Consider the following 18902-nt stretch of genomic DNA (forward strand, 5'->3'; position numbering starts at 1 on the left):
GCGCCTTGGGGAGAATTTGTTGCTTGCGTGAGAGTCATCATTAATACCATTCAAGGCTCCATGCAACAAATGGAGAAATATGTCGACCTTTGCAAAATGTTTGAACTTTCAAATTCAAAAAAAATAAAGATTGACTGCCCAACGTGTTATAACTCATTGTTTGAATCTTAGAGCATGATATTCCAAGATAGAAGTGCTCGCCAATATGGCTATATGGTTCCTATCGACATCAACTAAGGACTAAGATTTTTGTCAAAAGGACTAGGAGATGATTGATGAATATGTGGGCATCCTCATACCATTATGTGACGATTTTGACTTTGTGTGTTCAATGAAGAAATTACAGATCACAAAAGTAACATCACTAGTCATTGAGGTTACAACTCACCTTGAAGACGCTATGCAAAATTTAGGTGAATCAGTGCAATTAGAGCAGAGGGATGCCTTATGGATCACATGTGGTGCTATGCATAGTAAGCTAATGCAATATGCAATCTTACTTTGGCGCAATCAAACCTTCGCTACTTTGGCGACATCGGATCCATTCTCAAAATTAGAGGTAGTGGATTCGTCATGCCGCCACAATGTGCTCTCCTATCTCGGCAGTCTTTTGGACTATACATTAGATCCAAACACAATTGACTATGACTCGGAGCATGGACAAGTGTTCGAAGGTCGATAACCACCACACTACGTCACCTCTAGATAGCAGCTTATGTGATTGACCCATCGTCAGTGACCATGCTCAATGCTGAGACAAGAGATAGATAAATATCTCAACATCCCATTCAGTGGAGGAAGATACTCCCTTGATCTGGTGGAAGTAGGTCGACATGCGATGCTTTCCAAAATTGTCCAACATTGTGCTCCAATATCTTGCTTTAAGCACAACAAGCGCACCAGTGGAACAAATCTTCTCCGTCGGCTGAGACATCACTGCCTATCAAAGATCACTCCTTGATGCAAAGAGCGTTGAGATGTTGATGATGTTATGAGCATGGTTGTGTTATCTTGACCAATGCTCCTCAGTCTCTAATGATGACAATGACAATGATGACAGTTTATGTGTTTGTAATTTATGTTCAATCACTTTCATTCTTTTGTGTAATAATTTATGGTTCATACTAATAATTTTTTCCACTTCATCTAACATAATAACTATGGGAACTTTATGGGACATATCAAACATCTTCAGATGCATTGAAGACGATGTCAAACTGCTCTTCAAACTACTGGTTCTATTTCCACAATAAGAAACGACTATTTATTGTGCTTTCTTAATTACTTTTTATAGAAATACTTTAGAATTTGAGAACTACACGTAGCTTAATTTCTGTCTTAACATGTGTCTCAGATGATTTCTCTCTTATCTCACTCTCTCTATTCTTTCACCCTTCTCTCACTCTCTTATCTCTTCAGACTCCGATGATGGCAAATTATGAATTTAAATTAGGTAGAAGATTTGTGATACTAGAAGTGATTGAACTGAGGATTAAAACATCATTCATGTATGTGAAGACGGAAATAGTGTATCGCTGAGGTTTAGAACACCAACATGTATTTTATTTTGTTGAATCTTATAGATTGTAGAGAAGAAGAAAATTTTATAAACCAAGATGGGAATCTCAATTTGAAATACCTTTATTGGTAAATAAACATGGTTATTAGATTATATTTGTTTCATGTAAATACCTATCAAGAAAAGTATTGGATACATATAGATGATGTATCTTCCAATCTTTGCAGCAACGTAGGATTACACCAAATGAACGGTAGTATTTTTTATGATTGGACAGAAGGTCTTAGTGACAGCAAATCATTTTTATTTCTTCAAACCTTTTGGCCACTAACATTTCTTTGTATTTATCATCTGTTTGAGTGGTTTTATATTTTATTCTTGGAACCCAATTGCATCTTGTAACATGAAAATTGGGACTTTGCCAAACAAAAGTCCATGTATTGTTGAGCATCAAAACTCATACTCTGTCAACGTGGCCACATCTAGTGTTTATCTTTGGATACAATAGTGCAAGAGATGGTTCTATAGTGCCAGCTCAGGTTATCACAACACAATGTGGAGTAGGATGCCTTATCGGTTTAATAGAACTGGGTGTTTGAATTGGTAAGAGATCTACGCTCTTCTATCCGCAGATATCCGAAAATTTTCAGATTTTAGGAGTGCAATCTGGAGTAGGAATAATATTATGATGCTGTTTAAATAAAGTATGAGCATAAGCCAATTTCCAGATTAACGGCTCTTATCAACATGCTGAACCTAATTTCCTTTTTGTAAGATTAACTTTCTTTTTACGCTCACTGCCAGCAATGCGATCCAGAATTTAACTGGACTTAATTCATAATATTTCATGTTTCTGAAGAAATAGTTCCTTCTGAGAGCCATCCAGAATGTAAAATGTTTACATGTCAAGTACCCGATTGAGGAATACAGACTCCTCCAGCTAATATGCTAGTTGTGAACACAAATTAATTTAAAAAATAGAGAGCAGAGACATTGAGAGGGGCATGTTTCTCGCACCATCATTATCTTCTCACCAGACTGTAAAGAAGGCCCTTGGGGGGGCAACTCGAAAACACCAAGAGAAGTCATCCAATTAACAATCACATCACATCCATTCTACGCCATGCTAAATGAGAGAACCCAAAACATTCCAAATGTCCCTTCATCCAAATTCATGAAGTCCAAACACTCTTCTGATATGAAAATTGCATTTGATGAGCAAGCAACAAAACAAAATAAAAATAGAAACAATACAAGACATATAATAAGTGACAGACTCGCAACACACAACAAGAAAGCTGCATAAATTAAAAAATACAAGAAACAGAATAACTCTGCAAAAAAATGAAAAACATGTCCCCTCTCACCTGTTTCCACCAATCATCAATCTGTTTTCCTTTTTGAAGCTGCTCTTGATTCAAATGTTCTCTAATGGACATGTTCACTGACCATATACGCAATGTTTGGCTGCTGCCAATGAATTCCAATAGAAGAGTCCGGGGATAAATGCCACCAGAATTGTGTAACCTATCATAAATTCGTCTGAGGCCTTAGGACGGGACTGTTCTTTCGTCCAAGGACAAATTTCTGACCCGCTACTCATCCGATTTCTCGGACAGGACAATCTTTTCATCCTTGGACAAAAAAACCATCCCGTCCGCATCCCTGCACTATAATAATAACTACTCAATTTGATGCATATAATACATTTCTCCACATCAATCTGAATGAGCATGCTCTTATAGAGAAACCTCTTAAATATATTGCACAAGGGGAGACTTCTAAGTTTTTGTTGCCTATAAAGCATTATTTATGATCTGAAGTGAAGTCCTTTAGCATAGTTTGACAAGTTCAAACATATTGTGATAGTGTAGGGTTTCTAGCATGAATTATGGATCCCACTATTATTTGAAAGAAGGCATGAGCAACAATTGTCATTGTTGTAAAATATGACGATGATATTATCATTAGTAGAAGCAATGGCAACATCGTTGCTCAGGGGTATACATGGTTTCTTCTAAGTCATGGGGATATTCCGACTTAGAGTTGTGATTTAAGAATCAAACATTTCATATGCAAGTATTTTAGTCTACAGATGAATCATTGATTCCATTTAAAACTAGGGGCACTGCTAGGAGATGGGTAATGACGGCTATGATAACATGAAATTCATGCATTATAGTATTCATGTAATATTAAAAATAAACAATTATGTTATTACTAATCACGTTATATTTTTTGCATCGGTTTGTGTAAACTCTTATGCAATCATGAAATAAAGAAGACCATTATTTTATTATTTCAAAAGTTTTAACTTTAGCCAAAATTCAGTTGTCCCATAAAATAATCACTTTAACTAGGCCAAGTTATTTCCGATAAATAAAACTATCATTACAATTTCATAGAAAACTTGGGCATTAATTTATCATATAAATGGACGATATTAGGCTTTTCAAGCTGATTATCTGGGAATATTTTAAACCGTTGGATCAGTTGAGTCGATTGGACGATCAGGATTAATTCTAAATGGGCTTTTTTAAGCCCAACAGAGTCGCGAAGAAAGGGCAGCTGCGCTCTCATCATCCATGGCTTGATTCCTGGCGAACTGTTTGCGTATCGTCGGAGCGGAGAGGTTTAGGTTTTGATTTCTACTCTCTTCTAATCTCGATGCGACGAGTATAAATTTTGTATAATTTTTAACATTTTTTTTATATTCTCTTTGTTTCCTCTTGTGGGTGTTCTATCGTCGCCTAGAATGCAGACCCGATTCGCGGTTTATTTTCTGTGTGATTATAGCTCTTAAATCTGGTTACTTTCGCGAAAAATTCTAATCCCTAGATCTCGACTCGTCGTTTTCAAATCGGAGGCATGCATTTTGGCTTGAAACGTAGTTTCTTCTTCATAAAGTTTGCATCTTGTCGCGCTGGGTGCTAGCTGATGGTGTTTTTAAGCGAATTTTTTATGTTTTCTTGATTTTTATTCCATGTTATCGTTCTCATTGGGCGAATTCGCAGGTCGAAAACGCGGGCGGTTATTGAATTTTTTGGCGTAATGGCTTCACCTCTGTAGGTTTTGATATCTTGAGAATTGAGAAAAAATGTACCCTCGGATTTTGAAGAACAGAACCCGAATTCTGTGCTCTGCCATCTGGCGAGGGCGCTCCTCTCTTAGTCACTATGTTGAGCCCAACTTGATTGATGGCACGTCTAGGAAATTCAACTTGATTCGACGCAGGGAGAACAGATTAGGGTTTTTATTTACTCAGCACAAGAATTACAGTTCTAAGAGCGATGGATCCAATGGGCGTGAAGGTAAACAAATTCCAGTGAAGGATAGAGATAATGCTGATCTTGACAAGCCAAATACTAGTGAGGAAAACATTGTGCTTGATCCCAAGCTCCACGATGAACACGCTTGGCTCTGCCGGGAAGAACAGCACGAATGGATTGATAAAGCGAAGTCCTTTCGCGACAGCAGAAGAAAGGAGTCTCCATTTCTGACTAAGAAGGAGAGGTTTAAGAATGAATTCTTGCGAAGGCTGATTCCCTGGGACAAGATTACTGTCACGTTGGACAAGTTCCCATATTACCTTAAGTAAGAAAGTTCTATGTTGCACTTTTTTATTTTTTGCAGTCATATTTCTTTCTATATTTTCCCTTTTTGTGGTTGCAGTGAAGATACGAAGCAAATACTTATGGAATGTGTATCGTCTCATTTAAAGAAAAATAAACTTGCATCGGCCTATGGTGCTCGATTAGCGTCATCTAGTGGGAGGATATTACTTCAGAGTGCTGCAGGTTCTGTTTATTATTGACTTTACTGTTGTAAAAACAACGAATGAAAAATTTATAAAAAACTTACGGATTACCAGGAACGGAACTTTATCGAGAAAGATTGGTTAGGGCCCTCTGCCGAGAATTGGAAGTTCCCTTGTTGGTGCTTGACAGCGCTGCCCTTGCTCCTTATGTATGGTTTGATTAGTCTGTTTGCTATTTTTCTTTCGTCTTTCAGCTGTTTCTGTGGCTGGATAGTTTTTTTAAAAATTTAAAATCTTAGATGCAGAAATTTATTCATGACAGGATTTTGGTCAAGACTGCGATTCAGAAGATGAAACTGATGATGAAAATGCAGAGTCCTGTGGAGAAAATGTGGGATCTGAAGCAGAGGAAGACGGTGGAGGTAGTCATGAAGAAGAGTTGTCCACCAGTAACGAAGTTAACTCCGACGATGAAAGTGATGATGATAGTGCCCAAGCATCTACCGAGGCCCTAAAAAATCTTATCCCTTTCAGTCTTGAAGAATTTGCGCGGGTAAGTTTTGGTATTGTTGGGCAATGATGTCGACTCATCATTGCCCTCTCATCACTTTCTCTATTTTTCCTTTTTCTAGATGATGAGTATTCGTCCTTAATATTTGTCTGTGACTAGGAAGATGATGATGATGACAATGACAATTGTGTACTCTTCATTCTGGTCACGGAGAGGGATGAGAACGAGGATTACTTGTCAACATCTCTTGTAGAGGATGAACTAGTCATCGTGGGAAAACCCGCTTGATATAGACCTTTCTGTAGGATCAAGGCCCCTGTAGCTCCTCCCTTTCCCACGATATTATTCTAGATGCTCGTTTTATTGAAAATTTACTTCAGAGGCTGGAAGTTTGCTAAAAGTGATGATGACGAGTTTTGAAAGATGCAAGTAGTCATCATGGGCTGAAACTAGTCATCATCCATCTTCCCTGTTCCCTCTCGTTTTACTGAAAGTTCTGCTCTATGTTGGGGGCACACGAGTGAAAGGCTGATAAATTCCATTTCTTTTGTCCCTCGTTATGCAGAGAGTTTCCGGAGAGGAAGCTGCCACGTCAACATCAGCTCAGTCGGATGCAAGTACATCCTCACAGGAGTCGAGAGTGCCTCTTAGAAAGGGTATGAATTTTCAGAAAAATAATATTTTTCATGATTTTATATTTTACAATGTGAATGTGACATTTGTTCCATCTCGTTTTAATGAGGCAGGGTAGTCAACTTAAAAGTTTAAAAGATGACCCAAAACATATTTTCTGCTGCTAGCATTTCTTTTTTCTCTGATATTTTGAGAAATTAACAAAAAGTTGTGGACAAGCTAGCTTTAAGAATGAAATGAGGCAGATTGAATAAAGTGATGAGACCCAGATTTTATTGGTTTTTGGGTCACATCAACGGGACAGAAACAAGGATCATTCAGAACCATAAAAATAATAATACACACCATTCAGAATCATGAAATGAGGAATGCATTTTAATTTATGATGTTTTTCATTAAAAGCAACCAGAATATTCCTTGATCAATGGGGCGAAAACTTGAACTACGTACGTACAAAATTTTAAGATAAGGTAAAGCCAACAGACATTTTTCCCTAAGAGGATATCTTGCGGAATACTTCTTTGAAGAATGGTGTTCACTTGTTGAGGCTTAGTGGTCTTTTTGTTTCCAGGGGGTTGTGACATTCGTCATTTTGATCTTAGTATGCTTTCTTCATTTTATGTATGCCCTTAAGCGGACTACTTAAAATAAAAGGACCAGTTTGAGGACATAAGGTATGACAGGCCAGAAATATTACTATCCGAAATTTAAAACTGGTCTTTCTCAGTAGAGAAAAAAAACTGTTCTGGCAATACCCTTACCCTGGGAGGTAGCTGAGGAAGGGCAGCTGGCTGGTTCAACTTATTCTCAAGAATATTAATTAATATTTATATTTATAAATTAGTTTATTTTGTCATATTTTGTTCATCTTTAAAAGTAGTTCGTAATTTATGTTCTTCCGTGTCTAAAGACATTGATCATGAGCTTCTTTTGAAAAATTTAATGTGTCCTCAATCTTGTGCCATGTATCTTCTGAAAATGTTGTGTTTCACTTTCCCTTAAACTGTCAGGGGACAGGGTGAAATATGTTGGAAGCACCGTGCACTTGGAAGTTGATAACAGGTAGATTCTCAAATCGTCCTTTTAATTTTACAGTCCTTTTCTCATTTTTCATTATCCTTGGCATTGGTATCATGATTGGTCGCTATGTGAGTTAGGATCTATTGCAGCTTGAGCTCATGGTTTTTGTGTAGGTTCAGTGAAATGACTTATCTATACATGTTTAGGATCGTCTATGAACAATAATGTGGAAAGAACAGATGCATAATCTATTAATCTATGTCACTATCATAGCTTGTAGTCTAACTTCAACTTGATTTCTCTCTTCAAATCCTGATGATGAATGGGAAAGGAGCAATTTGAGTGACAGGTTAGATAACGATACTTATTGAATCAAAGTCCCCGTCGGGGTTATTTGTATTCCATATTTATGCTCTCGGTCGTCCCTCAACCCTTTACGATCCACATTACCTGTGGTCGTCACTCCATCCCATTCTCAGTCAAGTCTATGGTTGAACCGTGGCCCCACCAACCGACCCTCTTCCACCTCCCTGTATAGGAACCTAAATCAAGATTCTATCATAATCTAGTTTGAGAATTTGAAGTTTTCTTCTAGGCTTTGCCTGAAGTGACATCTGATTCAGAGTTTTTGCCTGAAGTTTTCTTCCTGATGTTTGGTTTATGCTGTAGTACTGAACTACAGGGCCAAAGGATTCCACCAAATTCTAAAAAGAGATGGGAGAAAATAAATGTCTTTGGTGCATAAGCTGTTTTTCTAAAATTAATTTTCAGAAAAAAAAAAATGGATACTTTGCTCTAGCGTTCCCCCTCTTGGGAATCAAGGCCTGTATGGGTGAAATGAATTAATGAATCGGTTAGTTTTATTTTGTCTCATATGAAACGCCATACCATTTATATTACATGGATGAGGGCATCAAGCTGATTAGAACATACTTGAGGTTGCACTGCTTTGTGTTACTAGCGTTTCTTGTATGAATGTTTTTGACCCGACAGCTTCTTACTTAGGTTACCTCACCTTATCCGAGTGAATTACATTTTGCTCACAAATACTGAAAGACATGTTTTTCTCTTACCTATGTTGACGGTCTTTGTGCCCACTCCTGATTGCTAGCATCCATCTTTAATGACAGGGTTAATTTGGGGAAAATACCGAGTCCTGATGGCCCAACAAAAGCATACACATTCGTTAGATGCAGGTTCGTGGGCTTTTGGAGTTTCCAACCTGCAGTAGGCCCTTCCCTTTCTCAAAAAATAGAGGGGTCAACTGGGATTTAAGTAATAGAAAACATTCCATCCTCACCGCTCTCCATGATTGAAGTCTGTGTCTTCATTGAAATGCCTTGTACCCTAATGAAAGGATTCATCCATGGAGAGTTCCCATGTGGCTACGAGATTTCTTTTCATGTTACCAATGACGTCTCCTGTAGCTGTAGTTCAGTCTACCAAAACGCCTCTATTTTTGGCTCTTTTCCTTTTCGTGTGGCCGAGGTGTATATTTTGAACCTTCAGTGGGAGATTTGTGTCTGATTTTTTGCTGAACCTGTGGTCATCCATTTGTTTCAATTTTTGTGTTTCTTTCCGTTTTGGTGATTGCCCTGAATCCTGATTCAGTTATTTAATTATCTGTTGATAAGGTGCAAGAAATTGTGTCTAGTTTTAGATAGCTTTTAGCACTAAAATATAAAAGCTAAGTCACTATCGAAAGTCAATTAGGTGTGCTTATGCTTCTTTAAATTTACCACTTTGCCCACATAAATCTTCTAATTTCCTAGAAATCGAATGTTTCATTGATAAGATTCTCTATTTGAATCAGTTTCCAATGTAAGCCAGCACTAAATAACATTTCTTGTTATATTAGTTTATCATTAGATTCTTTAATAAACGGTGTGAATTCGAATCCATTTCCCGTCAGCTTTGATTCAAAACTTGGAAGGGTCCATTTTTCAAAATTTTAATTGATTATAAATTTATTCTTACATGAATTTCCATCCATGGTCGAGATCGGGTTGAAGCTCTTTTAATCCTTTTAATTTCTTAATTTTCATTGCCTTACTAGGTCATTGTCGAGTGGCCACCGTGGAGAGGTTTATGAGGTCAACGGAGACCAAGTGGCTGTCATTTTAGATAGTATTGAGAATAAATCAGGAGAAGAAGGAAAGGATGAGCAAGGGTTGGGGGGAGATGCTTCTAGACCATCTATTTATTGGATCAACTGTAAGGGCTGCCATCATGTCATCCTTTTCAATTTTCTTTTTATTTTTCTTGATTTGTATTGATTACTCGGGGAAGCGCAACAGGCAAGGGCTGTTTTAAAGTAACATCATAAAGATTAAATAAATTATTAGTAAAATTGAATGTATTAATTTTATTTTGTTATTCCTTCTATTAAAGGATTATACTTTTGCTTTTACTGTAGTCCATTTGTTGACGTTAAACGATAATACTGCATTACTTTTTGAAGTCATGGTCACGAGGCTTGTACTCACATCTCTGTTTTGTTTTATTCCTCAAAGTTTGATTTTTTCCTTTTATTTTTAATATTTTCTAGTTCAGGATTTAGTCCGTGATTTAGACACTCAGTCGGAGGACTGGTTCATTGCAATAGAAGCTGTCAACGAGGTAATGCCTTTATTTGTTCTTTTTGTTGGTCATTTATTAATAATATTCTTTTTAATTTTTTCTCTCTCCAGATACTTCCATCTTTGCAGCCAATCATCGTCTATTTTCCCGATTCTTCAGAGTGGTTGGCAAGGGCCGTTCCAAAGTCACACCGTAAAGAGTTTGTTTCTAAGCTTGAAGAAATGTTTGACAAATTACAAGGACCCGTTGTTCTCATCTGCGGGCAGAGCAAGGTGGATAAGGGTGCACCAAAGGAGAAAGAAAAATTCGTGAGAACTCTTAAACATTGTTATTACTCCTACTCAATTCACATGGTGTACGATTCGTATTAGCTTTAATTCTCACTTTGCTGTGTTTTTTTATTTATCTGTACATTCTACTCATTGTGGTAAAGCTGTTCTTTTCATGTGTATTTGCAGAGAGTGGTTATTCCTCCCCTTGACCGGATTGGTCAGCTGGTAATTTGTTAGAAACTTGTCCGTGTTATATTCTATGTCCCATGCTTTGGTGTGTGGTTTGGTTTGCAGTTTCATTAATTTTATCTTCTTCTGCAGCCATTCTCTCTTAAACGTCTTACTGAAGGACTGAAAGCAGCCAAAGCGTCAAAAACAAATGACATATACAAGATTTTCAACAACGTTGTATATGTTCACCCTCCAAAGGTCAATTCTTCTGTTTGCTGTGCCTATCTTTTATAAAATTTTAACTCCGGTCCTTTGTGATTTACACATTTATTTTTCCCATTTTTCAAACTTGAACCGGATACTCGAACAATTTTTAATTATCTTCACAAAACAAGCATTTTATAAGTCATCGGCAAGTTGGAAAAAAGAGGATGCCATTGATTAATAAATAACTCTGATTCGCTAATAAACAATGAATTTAAGGGGGTTATTTTGCAGGAAGAGGATCTCCTGAAGGTATTTCACAAAAAACTTGAAGACGACCGCAAAATTGTTATCTCGAGGAGTAATCTAGTGGAGCTGAGCAGGGTAAATTTGTTCTTTTGTTTTTTACTTTTAATCCTTTGTATTTGAAAATTCCCTTGATCATTAAATGCTCCTTATTTTAGGTTTTGGATGAGCATGAACTCTCTTGCACGGAGCTTTTATCTGTAAAGACTGATGGAGTGATCTTAACAAAACAGAGTAAGTGGATTATCAGTCAACATTTTTCCTTTAAGTTGAATATCATGTTTGACTTAATGTAATTAATGGAGAGCAGAGGCAGAAAAAGTTGTTGGATGGGCTAGAAATCATTGTTTATTCTCATGCTCTCTTCCCTCGGTCAAGGGTGATAGGCTAATTTTGCCACGTGAGAGGTAATATTCACCTTTTATTAGTGTTTTAATGAATCTCATCTCATATTTTATCAATCAAAGCTTATTTTGTTCATCTCCTTTCTTCGTATAAAGCCTAGAAACTGCGATAATAAGATTAAGAGAGCAGGAGATGGCGCAGTTGAGAGCAAAGCCCTCTCAGCATCTGAAGGTAGGACGTTATCAGTGGTTCACCATTTCCCTCTTCCGTGTCCTAGTACCATGAATTAATATCTTCTATATTTTTGATGTTTAATTTGGATTTTAGACATTTCATCTTGTAAAAAAATGGTGCTTACAATTTGCAGAGTCTCGCCAAGGATGAATATGAAAGCAATTTTATATCGGCTGTGATTCCGCCAGAAGAAATTGGGGTGAAGTTTGATGACATCGGGGCCCTTGAGGATGTAAAGCAAACCCTTAATGAATTGGTATCCCTTCCCATGAGGAGACCGGAGCTGTTTTCCCATGGAAACCTTTTGCGGGTGGGGCATTGCATCTTTAATGTTTCAAGTGTTTATTTATTCATGCTGCCGTAATTTTTTTTTCCATCAATCGGTTCTTGATAGGGCTGAACTTTGGATGCGTTCATGTTTGTTTTATGTGCGGTATTTATCTTCATTCTTCACTAGGGTTTGGCGTTCCAGGACAAACTCCTCATCGTCATCCAAAAATCTTCATCATTGTCACAAGCAAGTGTGATGATGACAATGATAACGACTAGTGACATCATCCTCAACTAAGGCAAAAAGCTGCAATGACAATAACGATGATGATGATGCTTGAGATGAAAACTTTTCTGGATGACAAAGAAAAGACAAGTTGTCGTCATCATCCTAATCGCTGACAATGATAGTGAGTATTTTGTCATTGTGATGATGGTGTTTCCTGGATGGTGAAACAATTTAGTCGTCGTCATCCTAATCACTGACGATGATGGTGATTACTTGGTCATTGTGATGATGGCGTGTAATGGATGACAAAAACGAGTTAGTCATCATCATCGTAATTGCTGCCAATGATGGTGAACACTTTGTCATCCTAATTGTCAACAAAGACATGAAGCTTCCTGCATCGGCAGAGACAGGAGGTGGCGGCAGGGAGAAGCTCATCGCGACGTAGACCAGGAATGGTAGGAGGAGGTAGCAGCAGGAGAGATGGATTTGTCCTTCCATAGTCATTGTCCGTCAGTAAGATGATGATGATGATTTTGTAATCGTCCTTGTCATCCTTGCAAGGACAGATGGTAGGACAATAATGACACATCATCCTTGTCAAGGGCACCAAACCTTATTTATCGCTTTGTTATCCTATTTAATCTGTATGTGCTTCTCAATTCCTCTTTTTTCTTCTGCCCAGCCTTGCAAAGGAGTACTGTTGTTTGGTCCCCCTGGAACAGGCAAGACTCTTCTCGCCAAGGCTCTGGCCACGGAAGCCGGAGCCAATTTTATCAGCATTACAGGCTCCATTCTTACATCAAAGGTGAGGTAGATCCTCGACGGCTTCATGTTCATTATGATTTTGAGTTTGAGCAATCTCTAACATTATCCCTACCATACGTATGACATTTGTATTTTATTTTTCCTTTTGGTGATTGGATGTATGATTAGGGTTCCCTTCCGATGCAATAGACCTGTAAACTATAGGAATTGCTACCTTTCATTGAAGTATGCAAGTTGGCCGGAGAGAGAGGGAGGTGTATAGAGAGAAAGAGAGTCCTAATTTCTTTCAACTGCCGAGGAATCCATGGAACGTGTCCCCCAATTTACAATTTTTTCAGTCTGTATATTTTGTTTTAAACGTTTCTGCAAAATCTGTTTCATATTTTCTAAAGCCTTCTCTCCTTTCAGTGGTTTGGAGATGCAGAGAAGTTGACCAAAGCTCTCTTCGCCTTTGCCAGCAGGCTTGCACCCGTTATCATCTTCGTTGATGAGGTGACTTTTTATTTCTTTTCTTGAAATGGATTATTTACATTTTAAAAAAACTCATAATATCTGTTATTCCCGACGTAGGTCGATAGCCTGCTCGGCGCAAGAGGTGGTGCATTTGAGCACGAAGCCACGAGAAGAATGAGAAATGAGTATATGGCGGCTTGGGACGGTCTCAGGTCAAAGGAAAATCAACGGATTCTCATTCTCGGGGCCACCAACAGGCCGTTTGACCTTGATGATGCCGTCATCCGCCGCCTCCCGAGAAGGTGAGCATGCTGTGGCTTTTTTCCATTTTATCCCCATTCACGCTGACCTGACCGTCTGATGCACAGGATATACGTTGATCTTCCTGACGCTGATAATCGGATGAAGATTCTACAAATATTTCTATCTAAAGAAAACCTTGACCCAGCTTTTGACTTGCAAGAGCTGGCCAATTCCACGGCAGGTTACTCCGGCAGTGATCTGAAGGTCATTTCATCAACACCATCATCACTGAGTCCGATCATATAATCCTTTCATATTAAACGAAAAGCTTGCTATCTTCATTGGCATAAGATGGCTATAAACAGACAGACATATTAGGACGGTAGGTATAACGGCTATCTCTGTCTAAAAATATGTGTAACATGGAAGATATATCCGTCGACAATAATCGTCGCGCCTGGTGATGGAATCCCCTCATATTAAACATGAGTGATTCGACAATTATCTCATGTCGATCTTTTCATTCATATGAAGTTATAAAAATGCATAAACGTATTCATCAGTTTGTCTCGTGATCATTTTATGAGGATTATTTCGGCAGCAAACTGAAGGCTATTTCATCATCATAATCATTGGGCCTAATCATTGAATCGTTTCATTTTGAACATATCAGTAAACTCGATATCTTGCTCATGATGATTTATTCATTCAGTTTTTTTCTCTTGATCAATATTACGAGTGTTACTATGACAGCGTTATTAAGGTTATTTCATTATCATCAGCATCATCATTGTCATCATATTCTCCTTTCAGATTAAACATAAATTTAATTTATCACAATGTTTAATTTATCATAATGTTTCATATCAATGTTTTTACCATAAAAAAATCTTCACGAATGTGTAGAAAACCATACATATTCATCAGTTTTCTCGCTAACATTATAAGTACGGTTACTCCAGCAGCGATTTTGAAGGTTATTTCTTCTTCTTCTTCATCATCATCATCATCATTTTTTGGAAAAAAATATAAGTAAAATCGTTTCATATTAAACATACAAGTAAAATCATCATTATTTCTCAATGCCGTTTGAATTTTTATACCTGCCAGAATCTGTGCATCGCTGCCGCCTATCGACCCGTCCAAGAACTTCTGGCCCAGGAGAAGGAGGTAGTAACCCCATCTCACTTCCCAAATTTATTTAAATTTTTTTTTTTTCTGATTTACTTCTTGAAGAACCTCCCAAATGCATTAATCTTGACTTGATAATATTCCACCAGCGTGGCGCGGAGCGATCTGGCTCAACCCTTAGACCACTCAAACTGGACGACTTTATCCAAGCAAAGTCAAAGGTATAGTCAAAGTCAAATGTACTTGACCTAGCGTTGACCTCAGTCAAAGTCAAAGTCTATATAATTGCCCCATCCCAGGTCGGTGCTTCGGTGGCGTACGACGCGGCCAGCATGAACGAGCTTAGAAAGTGGAATGAGCAGTATGGCGAAGGGGGGAGCCGCCGACGATCTCCATTCGGGTTTGGAGATTAAACCCGGAGCAAACCCTAACCCTAACCCTAACCCTAATCCGAACCATATCCCAGGTGGCTGAAGCTTCATTTCTTAAGTTATGGTGCAGGTCCTGGCAGCAGAGTTTGGGCTTGATCAAGGGTTGGGGGGAAGTCTTTGTAAACCGTCGACGGTGAGATCTTTTAGAAAAGAAGCTGTACCTGCCAAAACACTATTAAATAGAAATTCTGACCGTTCATTTGGGAGAGATCCCAGTTCCGGGTCTATTGATCTGACGGCTACTGTCGCTTTGAACGTGGCCCTTTTATTTTTTATGGGCAAAACTTCAACATTAAGTATAATTATGACTGTTTGTCGTCTGACGTGTAACAAAGAGTACAATTCCAATTTCGCAAGAGTTTGAGGTTCTCGCGATAACATAATTTCTATAAGAACAGCCTGTTCACCTGCCAGGTTGATGAGACATCACAGAGGGAGATAGAGCATGGGGGGACAGAGAGAGGTAAGAACATCTCCTGCGATAGTTCTCATTCGTAATCGTCAAAGACTCGCCCTTTATCAACTTTCTCTCCGACCCATTTGAGAATCAGACCTCTGCTCAAATGGGTTCTCCTCCATTCCGCTAGATTCCCTATAATTATCTTCCCGATTCCCTTTTATTTTCACCCATTCCCGGAGTTTTTCCCTCACATTTTGGATTGATTCTTGACAGGGAAGCGGAGGAGGAGGAGGAGGTTGGATGTCTGTTCCAGCTTTCGGGGATTGGGATCAGAAGCAGGTAAGATTCAATCTCTCATAAAAGTAAGAACCAAGGTTTTATCTTGCAGGATTTGAGAGTATTATCTTGATATGACAGGGGGGAGTGCCGGACTATTCGATAGATTTCTCCAAGATAAGGGAGATGCGAAAGCAGAACAAGAAGGATATCTCGCGTCTCTCCGTTGGCAACGACGACGAGCTTATCAACCCGACGGCCAACCAGCGCGTCGCTCGCCCGCCGCCGCCCGCGCTGGACGGGCCGCCGGTTCAGCACCGTTCATCCGCCGCCGGCTCGCCCTCTGTAAGTCTCTCTCTCTCTCTTAGTCTCCATGTATCTCTCTCTGTCTCTCTCTCTCTCTAAGTCTCCATGTATCTCTCTCTCTGTCACTCTCTCTCTCTAAGTCTCCATGTATCTCTCTCTGTCACTCTCTCTCTCTCTCTCTAAGTCTCCATGTATCTCTCTCTCTGTCTCTAAGACTCCATGTATCTCTCTCTGTCTGTCTGTTTCTCTCTAAGTCTCCATGTATGTCTCTCTCTCTCTCTCTGTCTCTCTCTCTCTCTAAGTCTCCATGTATCTCTCTCTCTGTCTCTCTCTCTCTGTCTCTCTCTCTCTCTAAGTCTCCATGTATCTCTCTCTCTGTCTCTCTCTCTCTAAGTCTCCATGTATCTCTCTCTCTGTCTCTCTCTCTCTCTAAGTCTCCATGTATCTCTCTCTCTGTCTCTCTCTCTCTCTCTAAGTCTCCATGTATCTCTCTCTCTCTAAGTCTCCATGTATCTCTCTCTCTCTCTGTCTCTCTCTCTCTCTCTAAGTCTCCATGTATCTCTCTCTCTCTAAGTCTCCATGTATCTCTCTCTCTCTGTCTCTCTCTCTCTCTCTCTAAGTCTCCATGTATCTCTCTCTCTGTCTCTCTCTCTCGCTATCTATCTTTTTCAGGTTCTCCATCTGTCGCTGTTTATCTTAATCTTTCTAGCTGTCTCTGTATCTACGTAGCTATCTCTCTCTAGCTCTCTGTAGGTATCTATCGCTCTTTTTCTCTAGTTTTCTCTGGCTCTTAGTACCTATCTCTCTCTCTCTCTCTATCTATCTTTATCGAGCTCTCTATTGCTATCTCTCTCTCTCTCTCTTTCTCTACATCTTTTCTCTAACTTTCTCTAGCTATATCGCCCTCTTTTTATCAAGCTCTCCATAGCTATTTCTCCCTCTTTTTCTCAAGCTCTCTAAAGGTATATCTCTCTCTCTCTCTCTCTCTCTCTTTCTATTTCATTAAATCTCTAAAGCTATCTCTCTCTCTCTCTTTCTATTTCATTAAATCTCTAAAGCTATCTCTCTCTCTCTCTTTCTATTTCTCTAAATCTCTAAAGCTATCTCTCTCTCTTTCTATTTCTCTAAATCTCTAAAGCTATCTCTCTCTCTTTCTATTTCTCTAAATCTCTAAAGCTATCTCTCTCTCTTTCTATTTCTCTAAATCTCTAAAGCTATCTCTCTCTCTCTCTCTTTCTATTTCTCTAAATCTCTAAAGCTATCTCTCTCTCTCTTTTTCTATCTATCTCTCTCTTTCTATTTCTCTAAATCTCTAAAGCTATCTCTCTCCTTCTATTTCTCTGAATCTCTAAAGCTATCTCTCTCCTTCTATTTCTCTGAATCTCTAAAGCTCTCTCTCTCTCTCTTTTTATATCACTCTCTCCTTTTCTATCTCTAAATCTCTCTCTCCCTTTCTATCTCTCTCTCTCCTTTTCTATCTCTAAATCACTAAAGCTATCTCTCTCTCTCTCTAAATCTCTAAAGCTATTTCTCTCTCTTTTCTCTAGCTCTCTACCTCTCTAGCTCTCTCTCTTTTTTCTCTAGCTGCTCTCTAGCTCTTTTCTCTAGCTCTCTGTCTCTTTTCTCTTTTTCTATCTATCTCTCTCTTTCTATTTCTCTAAATCTCTTTAACTATTTCTCTCTTCCTCCATCTTTTCACTAGCTCTTTATTGCTATCTCTCTCTCTCCTTCTCAATCTTTCTCTAGGTTTCTATAGCTGTCTATCTTTTTCGCTATCTCTCTCTAGCTCTCCTGAGCTATCTCGCCTTTTCTCTTTCTCTATTTCTCTGTCTTTCTCGTTCTTTCTCCATCTTTCTGTGTTGCTCCCTCTTTCTCTCTAACTCTCCACTTTATCTCTCTAGCTCTATCTGATTTTCATGTTCTGTGTCCCCTTCACAAGCTTTTCTCTCTCTCTCAAGCCTCTCTCTCTCAAGTTTCTCTCTCTATCTCCTTACTGCACCGCCGGCTAGCGTAGGTTAAGGGGATCCTTTCACGGGCCTCTTTCTTTCTCACCTAACGAAAAGAGTTCACTAGATTTTTACGCTTTTCCCCCTCATAAAAACATCGTTTTTCTTAAAACCCCCGAAGTTCTATTTTTATGGGCATGAAAAAGCTGTCCTAAACAAGCGCCACGCGTCATTATGGGCTGGCTATTAGCTTGCATCCAACTAGTTGTACTTTTATTTGTCAACCTTGCCAGCTAGCTTGATCCTCTTTTATCTTTAAAAATTCTAAAAAATAGACTTATAAATTGTTTTCTGCTTGTTTGTTTATCCTGTAATTCATTTGTGTTTTTCCTCTTTCTCACATTATTTCAGAAAAAGGAGAAAATATTGAGATTTCTCAACTGTTGCGTATCCACATGAAGGATTCGACACGTGCTCGGTGACCCACCAAGGAAGTCTCGTTTAGTTATCTTATTTCTTCTTTGGAACTTCCCTATTCTATAAATACCTAGCACATATATGTTAGTTTTTATCCAATTTTCGATTTTATATTGTGGGAGATACAAGGAGAGAGAGAGAGAGAGAGAGAGAGAGAGAGAGAGAGAGAGAGAGAGAGAGAGAGAGAGAGAGAGAGAGAGAGGATTCAGCTGTAACATGAGCACACCTTGTCTAGACATTTCAAGCTGTAATCCCAAGTTTTCTACTAACATAGAAATCTCATTTTATTCATGGGAAAATTCAAATATTTCTACTCATTTAGGTTTCAACTTTCACACTCAGTGTTCTAGTAATTTTGTTTGCTAGAATTTGAGTTGTGAGACAGAGTGGCGAAGCCAAGATGTCATGGAATGTACAACT

The 18902-nt window shown here is 38.6% G+C and overlaps 2 protein-coding genes across 5 annotated transcripts; both read left to right on the forward strand.

Annotated features, from left to right (window-relative positions):
- The first annotated feature begins 4041 nt into the window (after window positions 1-4041).
- Window positions 4042-15395, forward strand: LOC144714020 (uncharacterized). 3 transcript variants are annotated; one of them, XM_078588760.1, is made up of 25 exons: window positions 4042-4157; window positions 4534-5113; window positions 5192-5316; window positions 5391-5485; window positions 5599-5829; window positions 6353-6443; window positions 7431-7482; window positions 8571-8636; window positions 9497-9654; window positions 9989-10059; window positions 10131-10328; window positions 10479-10517; window positions 10614-10721; window positions 10962-11051; window positions 11132-11207; window positions 11284-11380; window positions 11474-11549; window positions 11686-11862; window positions 12737-12859; window positions 13228-13311; window positions 13390-13574; window positions 13641-13779; window positions 14626-14685; window positions 14796-14867; window positions 14946-15395. In XM_078588760.1, exons 2-25 carry the CDS (start codon window positions 4617-4619, stop codon window positions 15057-15059), a joined length of 3024 nt encoding a protein of 1007 aa, XP_078444886.1. In that variant the 5' UTR covers window positions 4042-4157; window positions 4534-4616; the 3' UTR covers window positions 15060-15395. The 3 variants fall into 3 exon arrangements, with proteins under 3 accessions (XP_078444886.1, XP_078444888.1, XP_078444887.1); XM_078588761.1 differs by having other exon boundaries at window positions 4088-4151; XM_078588762.1 differs by lacking the exon at window positions 8571-8636.
- A 63-nt stretch (window positions 15396-15458) lies between these two features.
- Window positions 15459-18593, forward strand: LOC144714021 (uncharacterized). Of its 2 annotated transcripts, none has more exons than XM_078588763.1 (4): window positions 15459-15540; window positions 15751-15816; window positions 15895-16098; window positions 18417-18593. In XM_078588763.1, exons 1-4 carry the CDS (start codon window positions 15523-15525, stop codon window positions 18462-18464), a joined length of 336 nt encoding a protein of 111 aa, XP_078444889.1. In that variant the 5' UTR covers window positions 15459-15522; the 3' UTR covers window positions 18465-18593. The 2 variants fall into 2 exon arrangements, with proteins under 2 accessions (XP_078444889.1, XP_078444890.1); XM_078588764.1 differs by lacking the exon at window positions 15459-15540 and adding an exon at window positions 15620-15644.
- The last annotated feature ends 309 nt before the right edge of the window (window positions 18594-18902 follow it).

The sequence above is a fragment of the Wolffia australiana genome, chromosome 16 (genome assembly GCF_029677425.1).
Source record: "Wolffia australiana isolate 7733 chromosome 16, ASM2967742v1".
Taxonomy (NCBI): Eukaryota; Viridiplantae; Streptophyta; class Magnoliopsida; order Alismatales; family Araceae; genus Wolffia; species Wolffia australiana.